The sequence below is a fragment of the Ursus arctos genome, unplaced genomic scaffold (assembly GCF_023065955.2).
Source record: "Ursus arctos isolate Adak ecotype North America unplaced genomic scaffold, UrsArc2.0 scaffold_15, whole genome shotgun sequence".
NCBI lineage: Eukaryota > Metazoa > Chordata > Mammalia > Carnivora > Ursidae > Ursus > Ursus arctos.
Genome location: NW_026622819.1, coordinates 43465636 through 43485412, shown reverse-complemented (window position 1 = coordinate 43485412; position 19777 = coordinate 43465636). Strand labels below are relative to the sequence as shown.

The 19777-nt window shown below is 45.5% G+C and overlaps 1 protein-coding gene across 4 annotated transcripts in view; it reads right to left on the bottom strand.

Moving 5' to 3' along the window:
• GRIA1 (glutamate ionotropic receptor AMPA type subunit 1) overlaps positions 1 to 19777 on the bottom strand; it is a 294934-nt gene that overhangs the window by 94543 nt on the left and 180614 nt on the right. For 3 of the 4 annotated variants that reach the window (XM_026510831.4, XM_026510832.4, XM_044388533.3), the window contains 2 exons: positions 17642 to 17809; positions 8922 to 9026 (listed from right to left, as the gene is read on the bottom strand). In XM_026510831.4, the coding sequence (XP_026366616.2) occupies positions 8922 to 9026; positions 17642 to 17809 (273 nt within the window). The remainder of the gene's footprint in view (positions 1 to 8921; positions 9027 to 17641; positions 17810 to 19777) is intronic. The other variant, XM_044388532.3, reaches the window with a different exon arrangement.

The window sequence follows — 19777 nt, the reverse complement described above, 5'->3', positions numbered from 1 at the left end:
GTGAGGGGTCAGAAAGTTGGGGGTGGGAGCTCTGGGTTTCTCATTCCTCCTCAAAACAGCTCTGCTTTTTAGCTCTTTCACATATTGAGATTCCCTTTAACAAGGAGCCCTCTGGCTGAAAATGTTTAAAATCATTATTGTAGTATATCACTATGCAAGTTTTAAAAAAATTTCCAAAGTACTTTCACAACATTTAACTCTTCTGCTCTTCGTGCCATGCAAATAGCACAGACAGGCTTGGGATTATTTTCTCTGTTTTACAGATGGGATAACGGAAGCTTGGGGAAATCAAATGATCTAACATATACGGATTATATAGCAGGTTAGTGGCAGGGCACAGAAGCCAGGGCATCGACCTCAAAGGTTAGATTATTTAATATAATCAATACAAACTTGGGAGAAGGGCTGACAAATGTCATTTTTCCCCCCACAGATGATGTTAAGGGGTTTTCATTCCCTTTTCCTTTCTCCCCCTTCCCTCCCTTCCCCCCTTCCTTCCTTCCTTCCTCCCTTCCCTCCTTCCTTCCTTCCTTCCTTCCTTCCTTCCTTCCTTCCTTCCTTCCTTCCTTCCTTTTTCACAATTAGCCACAGGTTTAGCTGCTCCTACTCAAGCCATCAGTATAGAGCAAGTTGCCTCCTTTGACAGGCAGCTAATTTCTCTAAAATCTACAGTGTATTATTATTATTTTTTAAAGTGGGGGCCTGATAGTCAAGACATTAATCTCTGGCATAGAAAGACATAGTTTAAGAGGTAGACTTTCCTAATTACTAACCTTAGGGCCAGTTACCTGACCTCAGTGGGCCCCAGTGCCCGCTCTGTAGAACAGATACGTCAAAAGTATCTGAGTCTCTGATATAGAGTCTCTGTCTCTCGGGGCTGTTGAGGCTTAAATGAGTTAATGCATGTACAACAATGAACACAGTATGTGGCTCATCTTGTCAGTAAACTAAAAAATGATTTCAGTAGGGTAAAGCCTAGTTGAATGCTAACAAGTTTCTGTGGTATAAGACATTTCAGGATCAATTTACCTTTAAAATTGTCAATCTCCAAAAGAAGTATACATTATAGAGCATTTCCCAAATTCTTTACATGCAGAACGTCCTGGGGTAAGTTCTTCCCAAACCACGAAATATTGCTCTAAGAGTCCATGTTATTTTGATAAAGGGGTGGGGGGGCAAGATAAATCTGTGTAGACCAAATTTATATGGCTTAGAAAGAGACTTTAATTTTTAAAGATAGTGGTCCTTCAAAGCTAGTATCATGGCACAAGTGTTAAATTGGGATCTATAAAAATGATTGTATAGCTTGGCTTATATATAGTCTCTTTGATATCAAAAGCTAGAGGAATAGTTAAATGTTGTAAACAAGTTTATTTTATGTAGGGAAATAAAACAATACTGCCAGTCAGAAGAGCGGGGTGATAACAAAACCCGGCTTGCACCTCACGTAAGCTAGCAGGCTGAGAGATCTGGTTCCACGGTTAGATGAAAAGAAAGTTGGTAACAATTTTTGAAGAGACACTGCACTTCAGAGATGAGAGCAAATTTTCCTTTCTTAGAGAAATGGGTTGGATTATTACACGGCACTTTGATTCTCTACTGAGGATATGCAGGACCTTTGATTCTATCTGAAAGTAAATCAGAGCTAGTGGTTGGGTAAAGAATGGGGCCCACTATTCAGGAGGGGATTTAAACAATTCTAACAGTGAGAGGTCTTCTCCTGGGGCCAGTTATAATTTTTGATCTCTGTTTCCATCTACCTCTAAAGATTCTTTGAATGTAGGAAATGAGTCTAGATGTTAGATCAGATTTTTTTTTTAAGTGAATGAAGTCTAAGAAGAGATGATTATAGAACAGTAAACTCCATTGATCTACCTTGCACAGTTAGCAAGTCAGATTTACACATTTGTATCTCCCGGCTGCCTCTATAGCCACAGCCTGGGACCTCCAAAAATGAGAACCATTATAATACATTTTTAAAAAGTAAGTTGCCTATTGTGGCCAAGACAACTAAATGACCAGAAAGGATTCTTATTCTCTTTCCCTAGCATAGAGGTATTGGTGGGAAGTGGCTCCCTAGCCAGCAATTATGATTCCCAGCCTGCCCGACATATAGGTGGGCCAGGTGATTGGGCTCTGGCCAGTGGAATACAGCAGAAGTCATGCACATGTCTCCTAGCCTGACTCCCCCCCAGATCTCCTGGGCAGGTTCTTCCTCATCTGTTAGCTAGATGTCGATAGCCAGAAAGATGCAAGCAGACAGTGGAGCCTCTGTAAGCCTGAGTCTCAACCAGAGCAACTCAGCCCCAAAACTGGTCACCAGGTGAATAAGAATTAAACATCTATTACATTAAACAGCTAAGAATTTAGAGTTTATCTGTCACGGAACCTAGGGTTATCTTAACACATTTAAAGAATCTGAACTTAATACATTTATGTATGACTTTGAATTCTGCTTTAAGCGTTATTTCAAAGTTGCCGGCAATTTTTTTTTTCATATTTGCTGGCAATGGAAATATGGGCCAGAATAGTATGCACCCTGGTTGACCAGCGACATCCAATAAACTGTTCACTCATTTAATAAACAACAACTTATATGCATGTGCTTACTATGTGTCAATATAGTGCAGGCAGGGAGGAGATAATAAATAACACAACTATGGTCCTTGCTTTTAGAAAGCTGACATTTTAGTGGCAGGGAGGTGGAGAAGAGGGGAAGAGAGACAATATAGATTCAGGTCAGTGGTCAGCAAACTTCATCTGTAAAGAAGCAGAGAGCAAATATTTTAGGCTTCGTGGGTCATACAGTCTGTTGGAACTCCTCGTCTCTGCTGCTGGCGTGCAGAAACAGCCAGAGACACCATCTGAACAAATGAATGGGGCTATGGATACTGAAATTTTATTTTGTAAAATGTTCACATATCATGAAATAGTTGTCTTTTGATTTGTTTTGACCATTTAAAAATTATAAAAATACTATTAGCTCATGGGTTATACAAAAGCAGGCAGTGGGTTGGATTTGGTCTGCAGGCTGAAGTCGGCCAACATCAGTCTAGATCAATAAACCAACAAGAATGTATCAGAAGGGCTAAGCATTAAGAAAAAAATAGAATGGGATAATAGGATTGTGCCAGATGGGTGGGGGCCACTTTAGATACCTTGGTCAAGGACCACCTCTCCAAAGTGACTTCATCTGAGCCGAGACCTGAACCACAGGGAGAGACAGCACATGAAACTGCAGTGATAGAGAATACCAGGGAAAGGGACAGAAAGATGCTGGTGTAGCTGTGAGGTGATGAGCTGGAGAAAAAGGAGCAAGAGCTCATGCTAGAGGGAAGCAGCATCTCGGGTTCTGAAGGTCAAGGTAAGGAATTATATGTACCTGCAACAGGAAGCCAGTGGAATTTTAAGCAGAGGACCAATAGAACCTGATGCATATTTGAAAATTATTACCCCAGTTCTTGTGGTGGAAAAATGGCCTTGTAGAAGGGCAAGGACACAGACAGCAGGACTAGTGACAGGTCAGGAGACTCCTGAACATGTCCAGGCAGGTGTGGAGGTGGCCTGGGCTCTGGGGTCAGCCATGGAAATAGAGAGAGGTGGTTGGGTTGGAGCGATGTCTTAGAGGATTTGGCATGTCCAAAGGTGGGTCGCCAGGATTTATAGAAAAACTCCAAAGATCATATGGAATGGAGGGCTGTGAATTCTTTAGATTACTTCTGACATCAGCAGGACTTTGTGTCACTTTAGTTTGCTTTCCTGCCCAGGCTGTCCTATGCATTTACACAGAGGGGCAGAACCAGGGATAAGAAACTTGGGGCAGGGCAGGGCAGGGTGGCTCAAGTCAAGCTGCAATGAAAAGCAGATGCCTGCAGACAGGGCAGAAGACAGCTACAGGACCAATGATGATAGTAAAGATGGTTAAATTCACAACGCTGCTCCCTTGCTGAAAGAACTTCCCTTGCACTTCTCCCTCAGCAGCCACTTATCAGAATTTGTGATCTCACCTGGATTTGACCATGGATTTTAGATCTCGGACAGAGATCTCTAAATCAGTGAACAAGATTTCCTGAGGATTCAGCTTTAGCAGAGCCAGTGACCATTCTGGCATCTGAAGCTGCTAACTGTATGATGGATGGATGCTTGGAAGTGTGCACATTTCAGCGGGATGTCAGACTGGACCCAGATACCTAGAGGGTGCGTTGGCAAACCGGTGCCAAGGGTATAGGCCAGAAGATCAGGAGAGTATCACCAAGGCCCCAGATCCAGAAGCAGCAGCTCCTCTTTATTACATCTATCAGGTAAGGCCATGTAACGTGCACCAAAACGAGCACAACTAGGTCACTCTTGAATCTAAGAAATTACTTTGCTAGGAGGCTGATTGAGTAAAAGGCCTGAAGCCACAGATCAGGAGGAATTGATTTTCTCAAAGTCAGATTCCCTGTAAACAAAAGGATGCTTGAGCCCACAGTCTAAGCAAGAATTTAGTCATCGGAAAGTAAGTTGAAAAACAGCCTTGGGATCTGAAAAATAAAGCACAGCCATTTGCTCGTGGATTTTAAGGTTACTCTGTTCTTTCTGTTGGGTGATTTATCCATTCCATGGGCTTGTACGGCCTGATTCACTCAAACTCAAGGCTGACCGAAGGAAAAAAAAAAACCCCGGTGGCCTAAAGAAGGGAGTTGAAACAAACAAAGCCAACACGTGCCAAGTGTCCACTACGTGGCAGGTGCTACTTTTCTGAATTGCTCACTGCAAGCAGGGGGGCAGGAGGCACTGTTGACTTTAGTCCTGACAGCAACCCTGTGAAGGTCAGGACCTTATCCTCCTTCAGAGGAGATGATGTAATTGAGGTCCAGGGAGGCGAAATAACTTGTTCTAGGTCACGTGCCTAGTGAAGAGCAAAGCAGAGATGGAAGTCCTGGCCTTCTGCCTCCAAAGCCCAAGCTCATAACCATTCTGCCAGTGTTTCTCACCAAACCACCTACAGTACCATGAGCCTCCTGGCTCGGGGAGCAGGCTTTTGAAATGTGCACACTGCTGAGCCTCATCTCTGTGCTCTAAAGCAGAGTGTGCAGCTGTTGGGACCCAGGAATCGATATTTTTAACAAGGCCTCCAGGTAATTCTTCTATTCCCTGAAGATTGAGAACCGCTGATCTTGCTAGGGTGCCTCCCCTCCTGAGGAGAATTCTTGATGAAGTGCAAGTCTTGACATGGGGGGGGGGGCTCCCCACAGTCTCTGGTGAGGTTTAGGGTCAACACAAAGTGCCAAGACCCCGTTCCCAGGAGGAGTGATTGGGGAAATTCACACCAATGGGCAGATGGTCAGCTGAGGAGGGTCCCTAACCCCACTTGCACTGAGGAAGCTGAAGTCCAGCCAGGAGAAGGACAATATGACTGCAGGGGTGAGGCTGACAAAGATGTCACAGGCATTGCTATCCAAGGCATCAGTGCAGAGAGGAATTAGGGGTTGTGCAGCCCAGCGCTTCTCACTCATTTTAACGACCCAGAGAAGTTAAAGCCACCCTGCTGGACGATGACAGGGCCAGGGTAGAAGCCTTTGCCTTCTCTTTGTCCTTATCGCCACGATGTCCCCAATATATCTAGCCTACTGCTCATGTGTAGAGAAGAATCTGGCTTTATTTTCAACCACCCCATTACCCTGGAGGGAAAAGAACTGGATAACATCCATGTTTTAATTCTGACAAGCACACAACTGTTCATATATAGTAGACAATGCCAATTTTGTCCACCAGGAAATAGCAGTATTTTTTTTCTTCCCTGAGGGAAATAGACCATTCTGAGGATTCTGAGGAAGAGCCCAGGTCCATCCACGGTCAATAATTTTCTATGTAGGAGCAACTTGCTTGCCTGCCCAAGGCCTCCCATAAAAGAACTACTTTTATGTTTTCATGTACGCTGCAGGGGGTGACACCACCTCTTCTCTGCATCTGAAAGGAAGATGGTCTCGGAAGGAGGTCACATAACTGGTGTCCCTTCTTAGGGCAGCAAAGTACTTTGAGCTCGCTACTCCCCCCCACCAGTCATTGGAAATGTTCCAATTGTGTCACTTGAGCCACTTAGCTGTGACAGTGGCTACAGCAAGATGAATGTGGCCTGCAGAGTCATGTGGCCCAAATTAAGGTCCCTGTTTATTCATAGCTCACTGTGAGACCTTAGGCAGCCTATTGGGCTGGCCTGCCTCAGTTAATCCGTCTAGAAAAGGACAGCTGTATCACAAAGGCTGATATTCTTCACAACCACATCAAAGAACAAAATACTTTGGAAAAAAAAAAAAAAGTCATCCCAGTGTGTTCAGACTTTAGTCACGTGCTACCTCCCTGTCATTGGCCACACCTGTGTAACCACTCACCTAGGTAACTTTCACCGAACAAGGATCAGGGGCCAGTGCATACATGATATGTCTCCATTTCATAGATGTGGAAATTGAGGATTATAAGAGCTAAGTAACCTAGCAGATGTCTTTTCCAGCGCAGGAGTCAGGAGAATAGGGCATAAGAGAAATGAACTCAGACTTGGACTTTTTCTGGATAAGCATCACTTGCAGTAGATTTATTCCCCAAGGACAATGCCCTTGTGCAGTCTCCATGCCACAGGTTTGCTGGAAAGTGGCTAGGCCCCTAATGGTTATAGTCATAGCTAGATAGGGAGCCCTTGGTTGGCATCTGCTGAAAGTTAGCATAGGTAGGGGGCCTATGGTAGCTGAGTCCTGATGTGTGCCCAGTAGAAGATGGGAAACGGGTTCTGGTGCCCAGTAGAAGATGGGAAATGGGTTCTGGTGCCCAGTAGAAGGTGGGATATGGGTTCTGGGCCCTCAAAGTGTTCCTAGGAAGGAAAACAGGATATGTATAAATAGCCTTGCAACAGGGGATGTTGTGCTGACATCCTGTGGAGTCAAGTGTGCTGTGGGAACACAAGAGGCCAGGAGACGGTTTCTATTGAGTGTGGAAGGCATGAGGACAGAGGAGACATTGAAATCTGGCCTTTGTGGTAGACAGGGTTGTGACCCCCCTGACGATGTTCATGTCCTTTCCGCAGCACCTGTAACATGTCACCTGACATGGCAGAGGGCACACTGCAGATGTGATTAAGGTTACAGACCTCGAGATGGGGAGATTATCCTGGATTATCTGGGTGGGCCCAAACTACATGGGTTCTTAAAAGCAGGTCAGAAAGAAGATGTGAGGTTGGGAGAAGGGTCAGAGAGATACGATGTTGCTGGGTTTGAGGATGAAGAAGTGTAACAGGAACTGAGAAATATGGGCGGTCTCTAGAAGAAAGTGAAAAAGACGAAGGAACAGATTCTCCAGAAGGTACACAGCCCTGCTAGTACCTTGATTTTAGCCCAGGGAGTCCCCAGCATGACTTGTGATCATAAATTTGTATTGCTTAAGCCACTGATGGAGGTAATAAGTTACAGACACAATAGGAAATGAATATAGCCTTGGTGAATGGGATGTGGTAAGATAGACTATGACACGGAGGGTGGGGTTACAGACGAGAGCAAAGGATCTGGGTTTGCGGGAGGTGGGGACAGAGAGCACAAGCAGAGCTGTCCGGTAGAACTTTCTGCGATGACGGAAATGTTCTCCATCTGTGCTGTCTAGTATGGTAGCTGCTAGCCACATGGGGCTCTTGAACACTTATCACATGGCTAGTGCAACTGAGGGACTGACTTTTCAATTTCGATTAATTAAAAATTAAATAGCCATACATGGCTAGTAGCAACTGTATTTGACACCACAGGCACAGAAAGCATTAAGTTTGAGAGATAAAGACCCAACTTTCAATATGCCAGGCCCAGCACTTAGAACTTCTGCACATGTGAGGTCATGTAATCCTCTCAATGAACCTATGAGGTTGGCATTACTTATGGTGATCTCCATTTACCAGATGAGAGTATAACTTGTCCAGAATCACAGACTGGTAAGTGGCAATGCCAGGATTGAGTTCCAGGATCCAGAGTCAATGCTCTGGTCCACAGCACTCTATTAATGTTCTACTTTACGATGCCATGCCCCTTACCATTGTATCGTGCCACCGTAAGGAATAAAGAATGTGATGGAGGCCATGGACAGAAAAATAGAGGCCACCATGAGGCAAGGAGGGCCAGGGAAGGCTTCCCTAGGGAGTGACATTTACTCTAAGTGCTTAAGGCAGAGGAGGAGTTGGCCTAGAAAAAGAGGGGAATGGGGTAGAGAGAGCCCCAGGTAGAGGGAACAGGTGTGAAAGCTCCAAGGTGAGGAAAAACACGATATATTCAAGGAAGTCAAAGTCAATCAGAATGACTGGAGTCATGAGAGGAAGAGAGGGAGTATCTACGGTCAAGAGTGCAGAAACTGGCAGAGGCCAGAGAACACAGGGTCTGGTAAAACTGTGAATGCTTTCCCAAGGATTTGAATGTTATTCTAAAAATTAATATGCATATATACTATACATTAATACATAAATGCACACACATATTTTTCACTCCTTTCATAGGGGAAATGGGAGTAGATGTGATCAAGTGTGGATCAGGAGAAAATGGCTTAACTTCATCAATACCAATCATTCTCAAGTTCTTCAGAATCCCTCAGGGACAGCAGTAACATTTCATACACATCTCTTGCTTTATATTTTCAAAGTACTTTCCCATCCTTTGGATCTTCACTAGTACCCTGTGACAAAGGTAGAGATTTTTATCTCCATTTCGTAGATGGGTAAATTAATTCTCAGCGAAGGGAACCTTGCCCAAAGTCCCAGCTGGTTAGTGGCAGAGCTGAGTCTAGAATCCTTGCAGCCTGAGTCTCTTCAAAGAGATCCAGTCCAGGAAAGATGGGCTTACAAGGCCCTCCACTCTGGCCCTCTGCTCCTCTCAGCCCTCTCCTCCCTGTGGAATGGAAGCAAAGGTGGCCTTTACCTTTCGGATGCCATCATGTTTCATTTCAATCACATGGAGGGTGTAGTTGGTCCGGCGTCCCTTCTCATTAAACTGCACGTTTCCTGTCAAGCCTTCAAACCGCACCTGGGAAGGAAAGCCAAGTAGTGAACCATGAACTCAGAAGTCCCACTTCCACTTGTTTGCTTTTCCTGCTGAAGTGAAAATCCACAATCTGAGAAGCTTACATGGGATGAGGTCTTGGAATAACATGGCTACTAAAAAACCTCACTACTCTCTCTTGCCTGTAGCAGACATTGCCATCAGAGCACAGTTCTCTTTCCTACCAAACTGAGATTCACCCTGAAAACGTTTTTCATCTGTTGCCTTAAGCAAAAGTAACCATGGATCAAAGCAGATTCTGAGAAGAAATTTCTGCATCATCCCTAATAGAACACCCCACATCATGACCACACCATGGGCGGCACCGCCCCTCTGACACATGCCTTTTGTGGAGAAACAGAAGGAGGTCTGTGAAAGAAAGGGACCAGTGTGCCATCCCTAGTGAGTCAGGAGAAGGAGCCAGCTTTACAATGCCTCAAACTAGGCTTGAATATGATTTATTAGGTCCCTTGTGAGGCTGGGGAATAAAAACGTGGGAGTCCGAAGCCTGGAACTGGGAGAACTGAAGTTGACTGTGGGAAACTGAGTGACCTTGGAAGATTCACCTAAGCCTCCAGTTTCCAAAATTCCAGCCCTGTCTTCATGTTAAGACCAGAGCATTCAGGGCTTTACACAAGTCTCAGCTGGCTAAAACAAAATTTGCATTCAACCCCAAATATGCTGCATGGGATTTCTTTTCTACAAATGAGTCAGATCAAACTTTAGTGGCCTCAAATCTTCAAGATCATATAAAAGGTCAAGTGGTCAGCAAGTGGGATTCAAGAGCTTTAGGGCCAAGTCTGCCACTCTGGAGATGACCAATAAATCTCACGTGAGCCCACCCTCCAGCGAAGGATGAGTCTTGCTGTGTGTCATCTGCTCAGGTACAAGAAAGCACATTCTCTAATGGTGACCCACCGTGTGTTCTCAGATCAGTCTGGCCTGAGGCCAGTGAGGTGAGTGTCTTCCTGTCACCAACAGGAACCTGGCCCTATAACCCCACACTGTTTATTTCCCCCTTCAAGTAGCTTAAAAGGAAGCCTTATAGGGTTTTATCTTTTTCTGACAGTGACCAGCTCCTGTGCCCTCAGAAGGTATAAGAATAGTTGGGGTGTGTGTGTATTTGAAAGAAGGGGTGGGGGAGCAGAGAGAGACAGAGAGGGAGGGAAGAAGGGAGACTGACTGCTCTGAGGATGACCCTCTCATCACCTTCTGGTGTGAATTCTCAGTGGGAAGGCCATGACAGGCCCAGAGCACTGAACAAATTATACAACAAGCTCCTCACTCTCTCTCTCAGATGAAATATGGAAAAACCCTCGCTCTGGAAAAGTCTACGCTGGCTTTGCTTTTCAGAGAGAAAACAAAGCACAGATCCTCCTGGGAAGAATAAGAGCAAGGGAGCCATTCCAATCTGTCAGCATCTTCACTTTCTCACCTTGGTCATCTCTTGCCCATCTCTGGCTTTCCCATTCATTTGGGTTCTAAGTACTGGTTTATGTGACTCATCTGGGAAAAAAGACTGAGACACACATGCAGATGACTGATTTTCCCAAACAGAAGGAGGGGTGCCATTAATGATCCAAATGGGCATCTGTGCTTTGGCCCCAGTCTCAGATATCATACCGATTATCAGTATGGCATTTACTATAAATTGTGTAATATTTCTATGACTCAGTTTCCTCATTTGTTTAATGGGACTAATAGTTAATTATGTCTTAAGGTTGTTTTAAGGATTAAATGAGATATTTTATGATCAATGTTGTCCCCATGGTGAGTACAACAAAGGCCAGCTGTTATTTTTATTGTTAGTAATAGTGTTGCTAATAACTATCACCATTTGCCAAGTGTTTCATGTTTACAAAGCACTTTCATGCCCATTCATCTCCATATACAGGAACCCTGCCTCATTAGAGATGATCTTCCCTTATGTGGGAGAAGCCAGACGCTAGAAGGTAAACTGATTTGCTCAAGACTTAAGACTTTTCAGGGTCAAAGGCAGGCACATCATCTTCAGTGATAATGCCAAGTGGCCTCTCAAACAGGGGACAATGCTATCTTGCTAGGCTCTGAAATGTGCACAGCAGTATGGTCTCTGTGCCTATCACTGCCACCCGCTGTTTCTGCTGGGCATTTCCCTGGCCATGCTCTGGTCGTGCCTAATGACTTGGCCATGAGCACATCACCGAGCCTCTCTGTTTCTTTTTTCTTTTTCTTTTTTTTTTAAAGATTTTATTTATTTATTTGAGAGACAGAGAGACAGCCAGCGAGAGAGGGAACACAAGCAGGGGGAGTGGGAGAGGAAGAAGCAGGCTCCCAGCCGGCAAGCCTGATGTGGGGCTCGATCCCAGAACGCTGGGATCACGCCCTGAGCCGAAGGCAGACGCTTAAGGACTGAGCCACCCAGGCGCCCCGAGCCTCTTTGTTTCTTAGTTTCCTCCTCAAAGAATGGAAGTGCTGTGTGTATTCCCCGGGACACAAATGTACCATGTAAAGTTACATTATTTGATTGATGAGGAGGACGAGGATTGTTGCTACTACGGCTGTGGGGTAGGAGGGCAGGTACAGTGTGGATAAATAAGATGACTTTAACATTCAAGCCTGGAGTCTGCTAAGCTGTTATCTCAGAGCAGGGAACTCTCTCAGCACAAATGGAGGTCTTGTCACTGTCATTTTTACAAGCCTTTCTTGGTTTCCAAAAAAATTACCATTAGCGAAATTCTAGGCCCCCTACCCGAGGGACTCTTGCATTGTCAAATGTTTTCACAGGAAGAGGTTTATTTGACGTTCACAGAAACCTAGTAAAGAAGCAAGAGCAGCCGTTATTTTGCCCATTTTACAGATAGGCTTATTGAGACCCCAAACTTATGGCACTTGGGTTCAGGATTTACAGTAAGTATGAGACATCTGGGGCAGCTGTAGGCTCTTACAATGCAGTTGGAGAAGCCAAGATTTACACACACTGCAATAAATCAAAGTATGGGAAAAGAGATGTCTCAGAATCACCCTTTCATGATGGCAGAGCAAGGAGAGGTCAACCGAATGGCTCAGTCCCAAACCATTTATGTGGACAGTCTGGATTCATAATCAGAAGCAGTAGCTTCTCAGAAACGTCTGCCTTGGGCAGATCACGAAACCTCTGTCTTATCCATCAGGGCTGAGCTTCTTGGCCCTCATCCCGCCATCACCCATCCAAGGGAGACTGGGGTCAGACTGAGTTTCCCCTTAGTTCTTGCTTTCGGAACTCCCATCGCCATCCTGGCGCTTGCCAGCTCCCTCCGTGAAAAACAGAATTAGCTGTGGTTTCCTGCAAGTGGTATTGGGTGCCAGCTCAGAGTCTGCCGCCAATGAGATGCTGAAGGACAACTTTTCTTTCCTCCCTGGTGATGGAAGAGTGCTGGGTGGTGTTTCCACTGTTTGAGGCATCAACACTGAAGATTTCTTCGCCCTCTATTCCTGGGGGAGGCAGCAGAGATGCTCTGGACCCAGGGCTTCTACAACTTCTCTGTGGCTGCCTTCGGGTGGATCTCATCCTCTCGGCCCCTCCTCCTGAGTGCCCACTGGGTGTGGGAAATCAGGGCCTGTGGACTAGGTCCTGGTGGACCACATTCTGTTTGTTCTGGCTGCAGCAAGTCTCAGGACCCCTCTGAGCTCCCACTTTCCCACTTGCACAATGGGAAGAATAACTTGGCTTTCGTTATCTCATTCAGTTGCCCCCCTGTTCAAAGAAGCTTATACGTTCTTCTTTCTTTTCTTTTTCTTTCTTTTTTTAATTTTGAGCCTTGTGACAAGCTACTGAGGCAGGCAGTGCTAAGAGGATTACATACATTTAGGAGATGAGAAAATCAATGCCAGAAAAGTTGGGCAGTTAGTCCAAGATCTTTGAGCTAGAGCTTGGTGGAGCCATGGTGAGAACCCAGCTCTTCTCTTCCTAACTCCCTAACAGCCAAGCATGATGGCCACAAGTCCTTGCTTTTGTCCTGACTCTAGTCTCCTGCTGGATATCATTTACATCTCTACCCATACCTTCCAAAGCCCGATTCACTCTTCATTTGAATTTATCCTTCCTTCAAGGCTTTCGTATCCATCCATCTCAGTTTGCTTGGGGCAGTTCAATCTACCTTGCTTGTTCTGGAATAACTGATAATAGCTTTCTCTTTCACTTGTAAGTGTCCCAGTTTGGATGATAAATTATATGAGCACCTTATTTAAAGCCCCAGTCCCATTTTTTTTTTTAAAGATTTTATTTATTTATTTGACACAGAGAGAGAGAGACAGACAGCGAGAGAGGGAACACAAGCAGGGGGAGTGGGAGAGGAAGAAGCAGGCTCATAGCCGAGGAGCCTGATGTGGGGCTCGATCCCAGAATGCCGGGATCACGCCCTGAGCCGAAGGCAGACGCTTAACGACTGAGCCACCCATGCGCCCCCCAGTCCCATTCTTATAGGAAGCCTTGTTGATGTCCACATTCCTCAGTCATGGCATTCTGCTGTGACCATCCATAGGACTAAGAGCTTGGCTATGTTATTTAGCCCTTAATCCACACCTTTATAGCTAGTGTTTCTTGAGTTTGTCTTCCATTCAAAAGTGGGTCTTGAGTCCTGAAAGGCAGGAACTGTATCTTATACCCCTATTGCCCACACCTCCCCAGATCTCACCTGGCACAATGCTGGGGATACCTTCACTGTGATAGGCTTCATCACTGGCTGACAGATAGCAAACACAAAGACTAAGAGGTCTGATTATGATTTAGGGCAGATATTCTTCACCTGAAGTCCTGGGATGGTCTTTTAGGAATATATGTGGTCCCAACTCCTGGTCATACAAAAATATTTGTGTCTACACGTGTGCATTTTTCTGGGAAAGAGAGTCCGGAGCTTTTAAAAATCATATCCCCAATGGGCCCGTGACATCCAAATCCTAAGAGCCTGACTTGCGAAGCTGGATCTTTTCTGCCAGCCAGAAGCTGACTTACAGGCACCCTAATGTCCACTCCTTCCTGCAGCACTGGGCGTTTCCAGGACGTGGGCTCATTACTATTCTGAGCAGCTCCCTGGCTGTCAGGCACGGGACAGGCAGGCGGCTGATTATCTTCACTCTGTTGCTGGGGAATTACAGCAGGGTGAGGGGGTTATGGTGGTGTGCAGATATTACTCAAGGCCATATGCTATTGCTGGCTGGACCCTAGCCCTGCGTCTCCCCTGCTGGGCTGGACCTCTGAGACTTCCGAGCAGTTACGTACACAGAGAGAAGTAGCAAGTAGATGCAGGTTGGAGTTTCAGTTTTACTGTTTCAACACTAACCAGCTATGGAATTTTGGGAAATTTAAAAAATACCTCTGAAGCCCATTTTCTCCATTGATAAAGCACAATTAATAAAACTAGCTACCACAGAGTATTATATTGAGGACTCAATGAGATCAAATATGTAAAGTATGTTCAGTACCTCATGTACCTAGGAAGCCCTTGACACATCAGAGCTGGCAGTACCATTATTTTTAGAATAATGGGCTTATTCCTTCAGACCGAAGTCACACGCCTCCCAGTTCTCACATAAGTTGAACACTACAAGTCTCTTCCCAGTGTGTGACCTGAAGGCCAGTGATTAGGGCAGCAGAGACCTGAGTGCTCAACCATGGGTTCCACAGACTGAATGTCAGTGGGATTTACCTCGCCTATTGTGGGCATGCAGTTGTTCCCCAGTGACATGATTTTTTCCAAGAGATGGGTCAAGAAGGTGAAATGTCTGGACAGTGGCCATGACTGTGTGGAGGGCCATGGAGCTCAATATGTACAAGCAAAGGCACAGGGGCCCACAGGACAGGCCTGAGGCAGGAAGAGGAGCCTGGGATAGGATGGGAGTCTCCTCCAGCCTCTGCTGCTCAGCTGCTGTGTGACCCTGGATGAGTCCCTGCCCACTATGGGTCAGCTGCCTCATCTATAAAGTAAGGGAAAATGGAAGTCAGTAATCTCTAAGGTCTCATTCATCAATAAATTCTTGTGATTGTAGATTCTTACCAAAGATTTAAAAGGAATCCATTTGAACAGCTGGTCTTAGGATCAGAATGTTGGGGTTTCGTGTTTATGGCTAGTTCCCCTCCACCCATGCCACCCCCCAATAGAGGCTGAGGAGAATTTCTTGGGGGTAGGTCTTGCCTTCTCTTATCTCCAGTACTTGGCCCCAGACCAGAACACACAACAGGCTCTTAGGGAGCAGCTGGTTGGCTGCCAGGGAGGCAGATACATGTCTTGACTCAAAGACAATATGAAAGAGGTCATATTCTTTTGACTAAGGCACTTGCCTCCAAGCCCCACTGAAGACAGAAGCAGAAGACTGAGTATGCTTGACAACCAGAAAGACATGGGTTAGACCATAAGAGAGAAAAAGATGCTTAGAATGCTTGGAGCCAGGTGAAACTTGGGAGTGATCTCTCCATCTTCCTCATTGTCATGGATAAGGAAAGGGAAGTGTGTAGGAAATCCGAATAAGTATTTCACGGTCACTCAGAGAAACTGGGGCCCAGATGGACTTGGCCCCAAGCTCTCCTGCCTCCTGATTCAGAGCCCTTCTTGCCACCCACATTGCCTCCTAGGCTTTGTCACTGTCATGGTGGCGTCAGAATATTTTCCTGACAGGGACGTCATTAAGATGGGAGAGGCAAAGGAGCTGGAAGGGTGGTGAAGCTGAGGGCAAGTCCCCGGGACCTTCTGAAACCAGTCTCACATTGCAAACAGAATCTGTCTCGACTGTGGAGTCTGGAAGAGCATTTTAAATAAGCCAGAAGGCAGATGCTGCATCTTTGGCCATCATTCGGAAGCTGCCCGATGTCAACGTCTGCTATTACTGCCCAGCGAAAGTGCCACCCCGCATGGAGATCGGGGAGGGCAGAAAGGGTTGCTGGCGGACCCCTTAGCGTGTTCCTCCTGTAGTCACAGGGCTGCTGCTTAGCTTCATTCCAAAGGACAGAACTCCATATTCTCCTCCATGTAAAGGAACTTCATCCAAGCAGAGGAACAGCTGGTGATGTTCCTTTCTCGTCTCTTTCTCCAGGTTGTGAAAATTGCTAGAGCACGTGTGGTTGGAAAACAAATGGGGATGGTTGTGCATTTTTGCTCTACATTTCTCCCTCATTCAGAAATGCTCCTCTTCTCCCCTGGGAGTCCCAATTCACCTTCTGTTAATGTAGTCTTCAAAGTAAAACTGGTCTTATCCAGGCAAGTCCATTGGATGGGGCAGAGGGTGGGTCATGAGTGGCCTCTGCATCTGAATATTTTGCTGGTGCTGGCTTGCCACTGTGCCGGATACTCTGACATTCCTTTGAGTTGGCACTACCCTCTTTGCCCAATTCCCTCTGGAAATACAGCCTTTCTATCAGGAGGCATCAGAAGCATCATATAGTGCTACATATCCCTCTGTAGTTCAAGAATCACAGCCTGGACTCGAGGTATTTCTAGAGACTTCAAGAGACTTCCAGGAGCTCTGAGAGTGATAAAGCTGAGGGCAAGCTCCCAGAAGCTTCGAAACCAGGAATGTTAAATACATGCCCACGTGTACCACTGTCTCATCCTGCTTCCACAGCAGACATCTCATTAATTGAATATTTATACTCTTCCCTGTTGAATCTAGATTCAGCCTAAGAATCCTTTGCATAGCCAATTGATTGGAATGGGAATGACCATTTCCTATCCCTGTTCTTCAACTGTTCTTGATGCAACAAAATTGATGACAGCAATGCTAAGAAGCAAGAAAATAGGATCACGAGTACTGAGAAACACTGTCAGGGTCCCCTCATGAAATGTGCCCAGACAGCAAAGGTAATGAAGACATACAGAAAATCAGGGCAAGAGTGAGGAGTCTCCAGGAGACTGCTAAAATGGTTGGGTTTCAACCCTACGTATTTCAAGTCCCCTTTCCAACTGCAGAATCACTGGCTTCCCTTTTCAGCATACTCCCTAAGCAGAAAATACAGCTTTTTACACTATCAGGAATTCCATACTATCTTTTAAAAAAAGATTTATTTATTATTTTAGAGAGAGAGAGAGAGAGAAAGGGAGAGAGAGAGAATATCTGAAGCAGATTCCCCCGAGTGGGGAGCAGATGCTGGGCTTGAGCCCATGACCCTGAGATCACGGCCTGAGTCAAAATCAAGAGTTGGCCGCATAACCAACTGAGCCACCAAGGTGCCCCAGGAATTCCATACTATTTAAAAAAAATTTCTACTGGAGCTTCCATGTATGCCAGCAGCCACCAACACAATGCAGTGGTGCTCCAAACTTGAGGCATGCTCTCTACCTTTTCTTTTCTTTTTTTTTTTTTTAAAGATTTTATTTATTTATTTGACAGAGATAGGGACAGCCAGCGAGAGAGGGAACACAAGCAGGGGGAGTGGGAGAGGAAGAAGCAGGCTCATAGCGGAGGAGCCTGATGTGGGGCTCGATCCTATAACGCCGGGATCAAGTCCTGAGCCAAAGGCAGACGCTTAACAGCTATGCCACCCAGGTGCCCCTCTACCTTTTCTTTTAAACAGCTACATCCCCCCTGAAACTCATGCTGAAATCCCCTACGAGGCTCCCACGAGAAGGGACAGACAGTGCCAGCCTCACCTGCTGCAGAGCTCTCTGGATGTCGATCCCCTGACCCCACGGCACAGCGGGGTTAGCCAGGCAGTCCCCAGCATTCCCTCGACGGGATATATCGATTCTCTGCCTCCGCAGGCTCTGAAAAGCCTCAGCCATCACCTTCACCCCATCGTAGGTTAGCGCAGAGGTGTACTGGTGGGAGGAATGGAGACAGTTAGGTGTCAGAGACTGTTGACAGGGAGGCAGGTGGGAGCTCTGTCTGGGAGAGGGCTTTTGGTGATGAGAATGCCAGCCGAGGGCCCGACATGGGGAGTCAGGGGCAGGGGGGATCCAGGAAGTGTCTGTGCCTTAGATCTGGGCTGCTGCTCCTCCTCATTAGCCAATGTGGCCATTGTGAGGTCCCTGTTGCCAGTTATGACTTTCAGAGGGAAGCCAGAATTCTAGATTTTTGTGTGCAATCTTGTAACTTTAAAATGTTGGGTCAACTGGAAGAAGAATGCAGAGATTAAATGCAGCACAGCTATAGCTCTGATTCAGTCCACGGAAAACCACTTGGTTTTCTCTGAGTTACAGTCACCAGTTGGGAGCCAAGAGGAACTCTTTACTCTACTATGTCTTGTGACAGTAAAAGAAAAAAAATAATCCAAGAAAGGTAAGCTCTTAATTATTTCCACACGTGCCTCACAAGGGGCAGGTTTACATTCTGCATACTTCCCCTTGTGCTTATTCATGAAAACTCTCATTTTTCCCCTCTTGCCTAAAAGGGGGCTAAGATATTGATGAAACAAAGGAGGATAACAATCCAGGACACTATTTTCTGGCTTTGGAACTCATGTCTGTCTGCTTCATTAATTTGTCCCCAATCCTAGCTTGTTCTCTGGCACATTTTAAGTTCACAACAGAGAGTTATAGAATGAATGTATGAGTATTTTTCCAGTTTTCGACTATGATTCTTTCACATTTTAAAAGAAAAATATAGGTATTACATTTGACTATTTTCATAATTTCCGATCTTTTGGAAGTTGGGTGGGGTTAACTGGTATGTGGTTTGTTCACTGCTTTAAAGCACATTTGTGATTTTCTTTGCTTAAGCTCATATTGAAATAAATCTTCATTTTTTAAGCTTTTATTTAAATTCCAGTTAGTTAACATACAGGGTAATATTAGTTTCAGGTGTAGAATTTAGTGATTCAGCACTTCTATATGGCGCTCATTAGGACAAGTGCACTCCTTAATCCCCATCACCTATTTCACCCATCCCCCTGCCCACCTAAGCTCTGGTCACCATCAGTTTGTTCTCTGTAGTTAAGAGTTCGTTTCTCGATTTGCCTCTGTCTCTTTCTTTTTTTCCCCCTTTGCTCATTTGTTTTGTTTCTTACATTCCACATATGAGTGAAATCATATGGGAAATGAATCCTCATTTTTGAATTAATTGCTAAATCAGTTTGAGCAAGAGTGGGACGAGAAGCATCTAAGTTAAATGGCTTGCCATTCGCAAAAAGAAATTGACCGAGTGGCAAGAGAAAGTTGCCAAGGATTCCCTGTTTGCTCCAGATAAACAAATTTGGCCTCAGAATCCTCAATGCAGTGTTCCACACAGCTTCTGCCAAACTACTGGGTCTGACACGGGGAAGAAAAACTACCTGCTCTCCTTATTCTAAACCACTATCAAATAGCAAACAAGACAGATTTTGCCTGTAGGATTTAGAGCTTCATGGCTGGGGAGAGAGAGGGAGATGGCCTGCATAACTGGGGATTGATGCTCTGAGGCAGCGATGAGCTGGATACTGCTTAGATTTCTCTGATTTTTAGCGGGGTACGTGGCTGACCAGATAAAGGGCTATTTCCTTGCACAACTCAAGAAGGCTGCATCCACAAAGAAATGAATGCAGATAGCACTCCTCCCCGGAGCTATGCAACATGGAGGCCCTGCCCAGAATAGAGAAACCATTTTCCAGCTTCCCTGGGAGCTACCTAGGGCTAGGTTTCTAAGATGTGGTCAATAGCATGTGACTACATCTGTGTGACTTCTGAAAGGGGCTCCTAAAAGAAGCCATTGTGCTTTTTATTTTCCTTTTCACTTTCCTGCTGGGTTGAATACTGAATTAATGGTTGGAGCCTCAGCAACCATTTTGGGTTATAAGGCAGAAGCCATATCCT